General features: G+C 40.0%; 1 protein-coding gene across 1 annotated transcript; it reads left to right on the top strand.

The window, feature by feature from the left end:
- The first annotated feature begins 3,189 nt into the window (after window positions 1-3,189).
- Window positions 3,190-6,027, top strand: znf706 (zinc finger protein 706). Its single transcript, XM_041955622.1, has 3 exons — window positions 3,190-3,282; window positions 4,796-4,941; window positions 5,123-6,027. Exons 2-3 carry the CDS (start codon window positions 4,807-4,809, stop codon window positions 5,216-5,218), a joined length of 231 nt encoding a protein of 76 aa, XP_041811556.1. The 5' UTR covers window positions 3,190-3,282; window positions 4,796-4,806; the 3' UTR covers window positions 5,219-6,027.
- Window positions 6,028-8,089: the final 2,062 nt, after the last annotated feature.

Genomic DNA, 8,089 nt, shown 5'->3' with positions numbered 1-8,089 from the left:
CCTGTTGGTTTGGAAAAAAAAAAAGGGAAAGCGTAAGGGGGGAGCAGGAAGAGGAAGTGGCCAATGGGGAAGATGAAATCCAACTTCCTCTTCCCTCAACAGCCTCCAGAGAAACAAGGAGGTCACACTGGCTTCTGACAGCCACCGGTTCTCCCTCTCCGTGTGAAGTTTTGTTTCGGGAGACGAGCAAAGTGGCCTCTACCCTGGAATGCGTCTTAAAAAAGCCTTTCGTTACCCTGGCGTAAATCTTGAAAACAAGCTGACCCGTCATATGTGGTCATGCAGTGGGAAATACAAACCAGAAACTGCCATTTGACGACTAAAAGATAATTTGCAACAAAAGGATCCCGAAAATGAACCTGAAAGGCCTTGTGGCAGGCGGAAAGGACCCAAATGGGAAAAAATCTCAGGCTGTCTGTGGCAAACCCCTGCTTATTCATACGCACAATGGACAGCCAGATAATATTCTTCTCCACTATTGAATACCTGACACCTGGAAGATTTGCTTTCACACAGGCCCTAAGGCTGGACAACCTCACCTCAAACCTAAGCTAGCAAGTCTCTGCACAACAACCTCCAGGGTGGGGGAACTTGAGCAATGTGTGGCTTTTGTCATTTTTTTTCTCCCCTTCTTTCTTTTACTGCTTTCCCCCTTCTGAAAGCATAATCACACCCTTCTCTCTTGAGAGATATTTCCCCCTCTCACAAAAGACTGAAAGGATTGTCTCTCTTTTCTTATGATCAGGTGGGAGAAAAAGCAGGAAGGTGGAGGGGGACACAGCAGCTGGCTGGAGACTTTTCTCACAATGATAACATTTCTCTGAAGACAGTCATGACACATAACTGTCAGGAAGCTGTCCAACAGGAATGAGTGTTATAATAACTCTTCTTCAATAAAAATAGACACACACACACACATACATACACACACTGCTTACTGACTTGTTCTCTCTAATAAATAATAAACAATTATTGAATATTCTTTAGAAATTAGTGTGACTCACAACTACACAAACTATGATTTCCTTTCTTTATAAACTAATAATTGGCGTTACTGGAACAGGATGTTTCCATCATGTGATAACCGGAGTCGCAGTTCATTTACATATTAGCTGAATTTAGTCAAATGCTGAGCGGAGGTGAACAAGTCCATTGTTCCCACCCGATGGCGAGACCACAGTCACAGATAGAAGAGATAAACGTCTAATGCAGTCCCATGATCCACATTATCTGTCAGTCTGTACAGGTCACCATGCTGCAGCAGTTTTTATGTAGCTGTGATTACAAATAATTGCTAATAGCTGCTAAACAGTTAAAACAGGACTCACCAGACCAGCAGTTCATACAGGAAGTGTACAAATACAAATCAGCTACATTAATGTTACAATCATTACTATTGGTTGCAGTGAACCAGAATGAGTGTTGTGTTCAACTTGTCGTGGGTGTGTTGGAGCTCTTGTGTTCACTCTGCGAACATGGTGTGGATGCAGCAACACTCGAAGCATGATTTAACCCTGATGTTTCACTGATATCGCCCAAAGAATACACATGCACGCACACGCACACACAAACATAACAATCGCCCGCCATACCTGCCCCCTAGTGTTACTTTGAGGGAACAGCTTTCGTCACTGAACATCCCACAACTGGATGGGTGACGGGTGACTATGATGGGTGTTTTGGTAGTGCATACACTGCAAACCTATAAAGACTGGAAATAATCAGCAGAAAACAAATTTAATATAGACTACTGTAAGTTACAAAAAGATCAGTAAAGAAGAGTAAAAAAAGTAAAGAAAACACTGACACTGGACAAATAATATAAACCTGCAAAATGGAAGTACAACTTCTACCACTGCTACTACTGATAACGATTATATCAATAAACTTTATGTGCATAGCGCATTTCATACAAGAAATTACATGCACCAAGTGCTTCACATAAAAGAAAGGCAGAGTGAACATAAAAACAGGCAAAATGCCACAATTAAAAAAGGAAAATAAATCCCACTGGATAATAATAGTAAAAAAAGGATGAAGCTGCAAAAAAATAAAATAAAAACAGGGATAAATTGCCATAATTAATGGAAAATTGTAGTAATAATAAGGATTATAATAGAATAGAGAAAATACAAACCACAAGATGGAAAACAAAACAAACAGAATAGTTAAAATTAAAATAATGCGAAAAATAGAATGTAAAACATAGAATGTAAAAAATAAGTAAAATGCAGCATTTTAAGAGAAGCGCAACAGTGCCATTGCAAGGCAAAGACAGAACTGTAATAAAACAGTAGCAAAATGAAATAAAACAGGAAGGTGGCACCTGAATGTTGGTGAGGCCTGGTGAATTTTATCTGTAGACTCACCACAAATACTACAAAGGTAAGTAGCAGCTTCTGCTCTTCACTTTTTTCCTGCAGACTGTATGCAGGCTATTGAGCGAACCTCCGGGTGTTTTGCATGAAAGCATCCAAAGGTGTCACATGTGAGAAGTGTATGCTCACTAATATCAGATGCCCCTTCTAAATGTGTGAATACTTTTGAAACAATTCCCCCAAAATAATGAAATATTACCAGGCAGTGGATAGTGGAGGCAGTTGATAAACCATAACATCCAACGTGGGATCATCATGAATCTTTTAATCAAAAACGTCTGGTTTATTTTCTTCTCCTAATTACACAGAGTTTAATATCATTCCTCTTTATCTGTTTCTGAATGTCTTGATTTCCTATTTTGTGTGGATGTGCACACACCAAACTCTGCCACGTGGGGGCAACACGGGCAACGTCATGTATCTGTAGCATGGTGACTACAGTCAGCCTTTCCGGTGCATTCAAGTATTCCTCATAAAATCGTAAAAATGGGAACATCCCGGCGTGCTTCGACGGTTAATTCCGTGGGACAGTTACATTCTCTCTCTACAGTTGGCAAAAAGAAGATGTTTGACAATAAAAACGTATATTACAGATTACACTACCTATTCCCCATATGACTCACTAGTAATTAAACTATTAGTTCGCTGATTATTTGTTGTATACTGTCATTAACTAAAATCACAGTTCGGTACACTACTCCTAACATGTGTAACTTTTAACTTTACGTTGGTTAACTCGAAAAATCTGAATCTCTGCAGAATAAGAAACTATAAATTTCTTTTAAGTTGGAATATTGTAATTGTCTTTGAACGCATCATTAGTCTTCAGCTGTCTGGGAGCTGAGCAGCTGTCACACTTGAGTGAGTACAACCAGCGGACGACACGTACTCCTGTGTTTGAGAGGTAAGAAATGCTGTCATTTTAAGGTTGTATAAGGTATAACATATCGCTGATACCTTTCCTCGGTAATGTTGCCCATCGGCTGAAGGAAATATCCACCATCATACGGTTAGCATGCTAGCTAACAAGATAGCCAGAGTGGGCTGGCTAGCATGTAGGCTAACCCACGTTCCAGCTGAGTGTCACCTGCAGCTCAGCTCCGGCTAAAAGCGGGATTAGTGCGGGGGGAAAACAAACCGATGTGACCTCGATGACAATGAGCCACATGTGCTGTGGTAACTGAACTGTTTTGTCTCAGTGAGCCTAACAGGACTTGTCCGAGCAGTAAACGGAGAAGATATCATATCTCAGAAGGGGCTGTAGCTAGCTGTTGACTTGCTTATTCGTCTGTATTTTCCCATTCCCAGACTAACATAACTGAAATGACTAATGTAACCTCATAGCATATTCCTGAAGCTCTACGAACCAATAAATCTACTTTACTGTAATAATCAGCTAGCTAACATGTGCTGTTGACATACCAGTGCATACCAGATTTTCACAAGCCGTATGTATATTTAACGCTGAATACACTGTCGACTAATGGCACACTATATATAGAAGTTGCCACTAAAGCAAGGCTGGGTTACCACCAGGGCAAGGTGGACAACTGCCTGTGTGAATTCTGTCCTTCTGTCCTCATACCCGAATCTTTACCTGCATCCACTTTAAGTTTATCAAGGAAGGATCTTCATGAAAGTGCCCTCCATGGAGTATGAGAAACTAGTTTACCAGTTCACACAGTAACAATCCATATGTAAATGGTCTGGAGGGCCAGTGAGAACTGGTTTCCCTCCCTGATACCACACCCTCAAAAAATGCCATTGCAAGTGTGTCTGTAGAACAGCCTGTCGGATCTGGGCTGTTCCAAGAAACAGTTTTCTTATCTTTGCTGATTGAAATCTGGAACTGGTCATTTGTTTGTTTTACAACAGTCCATGTGGTGGTTTCAAGGTGGCTGCAGGTTTTATTCAGCAAAATTATCCAGTTAACTCAGTCAGCTTGCTTCCTAGAATCAGCTCAGTCACTACAAGAAGCATTTAGTTTCCCCCGTGCCCTCATGTGCGTGAGATTCAAGATTTTATGGCCCTATGGCACCTGCGTTTCAGTTGAGATTAAAACTTTATCTTGTTTGCTTTGGCTGACCCTGGCAGACTGTGAGTTGTTCTTTTCTTGCTCTTCACCATGTGTTTATATCCACCAAACCCATAGCTGCTTAAAAGAGAGGCCTTGCATTGGAACACAACAACAGATTTTCCTGTCTAATAGACCAAAATTTGTCAAACATACTTTACCTTTGGTGTTACACCACCCTTCTCTGTGGGCACTAAAAGAACTATTAATGGGATTTTACTAACTGACTTGTTTATGGTAGAAATGCATAAACAACAAACAATAATAAAAAGATAAGTATGTGCACAACACTGATGTGTATCAGTAAATACCAAGTCCTTTGTCCTTGCTTCTCCCCCTTTAGGCTTTGCCAGAATGGCACGTGGGCACCAGAAGATTCAGTCTCAGCAGAAAAACGCCAAGAAACAGGCTGAGATAAAGAAGGCCAAGGGTCATGATCAAAAGACGGCAGCAAAGGCAGCGCTAGTGTTCACCTGTCTTGTGTGCAGGGTGAGTATGAAGTATCAATTGAAATAAAGAATGTATTTTACTTGTAATTTCTGCTGCCTTGTGGTCCCTTCTTGTAAGATTTGTATAAAATCCTCTGATCGCTGAGAAGTCAGCCAAATACACGACTTGTGTTATTTCCCTACATTATAATATATGTTGGATGTATTGTCCATTCCCGCAGTCCCAGATGCCCGACCCAAAAACCTTCAAGCAGCACTTCGAGAGCAAGCACCCGAAATCCCCTCTGCCCCCTGAGTTAGAGGGAGTGGAGGCATAAGCGGTCAAGTTCTTCAAGGCCCTGCAGCAACTCTGCACTTGTCTCAGTCTGACAGCAGTGGATGATTTGATGTAACCACATGAAGCAGTTAATCTTCATTTAGGCTTTAACAAGCCAGGTTGCCTTTGACCAATGTTTCCTCCCATCCAGTCCTGTTTTCGCTTGTGTTTAATTACACACGGGGCAAATGTCGGTTTCGATTGAGGGCCACTGAAGACCTGTACGATCAAGGAGCAATTCAAGCGGTGAATGAAGATTTCTGCCTTCGTTCACACAGTTTCTCAGAACTGCCCTGAGGTGTTGTGCACATGGGAATATATCTTGCTGCTAGCTCTTGTACCTCTTTATCTGAAGCTTTGATGGATTGTCTAATGAAGTCTTTATAGCCATGAGGTAAACACATATGCATAAACATAAACAAAGCATGGATTTGGCTTGGGTGGGAGAATTCTAATTTTAAGTTTGCTGAAGTCAAAGCAATGACAAATGTGACCTCATCTCTTTTATTAGTGCTTTGAGTGTTAAATCAAAGGGCGCGTGTGAGATTTTTTTCTCACTTCAGTTGTTAAATATGGAAATCTTCACACAGCGCTGTCTGCCATCTTCTGCTGCAATCTGTCACTGAGCTAATCATAATTTCATGTTGGGTCAATAGAATGTGAAATTTTGCTAGCCATTTCCAAGCTGCTACATGAATTGCCACTTATTACAATTTTACAGGGGCTTGTCGGTAACATTTGTACAGCTGGAAAATGAATGTATGCTCCAATGATGTATTATAGCATTTTATTAAATTTTACTTTGTTGTATATGTGCTTTTTTTCTTGAAAGGACTTCTTCTCATAAACTACCAACATTTTTGATACAGTGTTTTGCAGGACACATGATGAAATGGAACTTAGTGTCATGAGTAGATAATACTATTAGGAAGAATCTGCCCTATCTGTCCTGATCAGAGCTTTCTCAGGCCTGTGAGTCATAGTTACTGCATGTGTATGTTTTTCTGGCTCCACTGTAGATTTCAAGCTTTTGTTTGCTTGTTCACTTTAACTACCTAATGTGAATTCACCAAAGGGTAGATGTTGCTTGTAAATGTTAAATAATTAATGATGTTGCTACTCAGAATCCTTAGTGCTTGGCTGAAAGAAGACAGGAAGACTCACAGAGAGGAACTGATTTGGCCAACATCCCAGGAGGCCATGTTAATAGTAAGCAAATCTTTACTGGGACATATTGATCAAACCAGCTTTACACAGTTCATTAAAACTTGTATATCTGTTGCACTTGGAGGTTTTAACAACTGGTGTCAGCTGGTCTTGGAAACGATGCACAATGCATTAGCATCAATATTAGCAGCAATTCTACATTATGGGTCCTTGTTCTTTTTGGTTTATCTCAGGGTTGAATTGCAAAACATATAGGTCTCCGTTAGTACTGAACAGAAAAATTAATACATTAAAAAAACTCAACAGAAAAATCTCACACCAAAGATACAAAAAGCATCTTGCAAATAACTCATTCAAGGTGTGAGTTTGTATTTTTCATGCACGCCTGTAATAAACTGAAAGGCAAAAAGATGACACATGGAAAACAGGACTTTGACACAAACAGCAAGAGCCCCAGTGCCAAATCTGAAACGGATATTCAAATTGTAATGAAACAAAACAGTGTCAGCAGTGTGACTCTGAAAGCAACTGTTATAAAAGCCTTGTGTCAGCCAGACAGGAAATGACTCAAACTGCAGCACTATGTGTGTCTAATTAACAAAAACAATGAATCCTGCCTGAAACCATTAGTCACTCAACCATTTGAAAATGATGTCTTTGACGTTTTTTTTCATCACAAAAAGCTTTCATTTCCTGTGGCCAGAGAATAAACTCTTATTTTTCCGTTCATTCTGGGTATTCAGGAGACAAAAAAAAAAAAAAAAAAAAAAAAAAAAGCCAGTGCCATGCTGCCTGTTTTTTTTCAATGGTGTGAGCAACTCAACTAAATGAGTCATAGCCTACATTGTTCCTCCGTCTCCTCACACACAGTCCACCTCCTTCCTTCCCATCTGTAAACTTGTGAATGAAAAAACACAGCACGTGGTCATTCATACAAACACACACATCTACTAGATCTCTTTTGCTGGACTGACAGGAAGAAGGGGAGCACTTGCACAAAATGAATTAGTTGTCTTAATTAGGTGAAGAAATTGATTAGATTCCCACTGGCTATAGATCATCTGTTTCCAGGCAGACAACATCTACAGTTCATTTAGACCAAGTTATGAACAACTTTTTATATATATCAACTCAGGGTTCTTAACCATAGTGGTCAGTGGCCTCCGTGGTAGCAGTACTATTATTCTATTATTGTTGTTTTTCTGTCTGGGTCCCAAATTAATTTGTGTTTCAAAGTGGGTACTTAAATCCTTTGCAATCAACTGGCCTGCTTCAGAGCAACTCAAAACCCCAACCAAACATCAGTGGACCAAGGCACACCCTGTTGAAACCTGATTATTGAACAATTTACTACAGCATGTTATTGCAGGAATTGCTCATCATACCTCTATAAGTGTCTGGGGTAGATACTAGGTGGAGAATCTAGGACCTGTATTTCTATTTTTTCATTAACATTTTGGGGTGTGTGCTTTTCATTCACACATATGCTGCACCTACCTCAGCTGTAGATTGTAAGAAATGTTTCAGAAACAAGGTGTTTTGTAATTATTCATTTTCAGTCATGAGAAACACTGTTTATCTAGCCACCATCACTGTTTATCTTGCTCCTTACTTGCAACTAATTAGCATTTCCTGTAGCACCAGAATTTTTTCCAAAAATGATTCATGTCCTTTGAAGAAAGACAGTTAAGAGATTGCCTTCCTG

The sequence above is a fragment of the Chelmon rostratus genome, chromosome 16 (genome assembly GCF_017976325.1).
Source record: "Chelmon rostratus isolate fCheRos1 chromosome 16, fCheRos1.pri, whole genome shotgun sequence".
Classification (NCBI taxonomy): domain Eukaryota; kingdom Metazoa; phylum Chordata; class Actinopteri; order Chaetodontiformes; family Chaetodontidae; genus Chelmon; species Chelmon rostratus.
The sequence above is the reverse complement of the archived record's forward strand: the minus strand, read 5'-3'. Positions and strand labels throughout refer to the sequence as shown.

Coding starts and splice junctions, on each gene's coding strand:
- znf706 (XM_041955622.1), top strand. CDS start 4,807: ATGGCACGTGGGCACCAGAAGATTCAGTCTCAGCAGAAAAACGCCAAG. Junction 4,942..5,122: donor TCACCTGTCTTGTGTGCAGG/GTGAGTATGAAG, acceptor CCATTCCCGCAG/TCCCAGATGCCCGACCCAAA.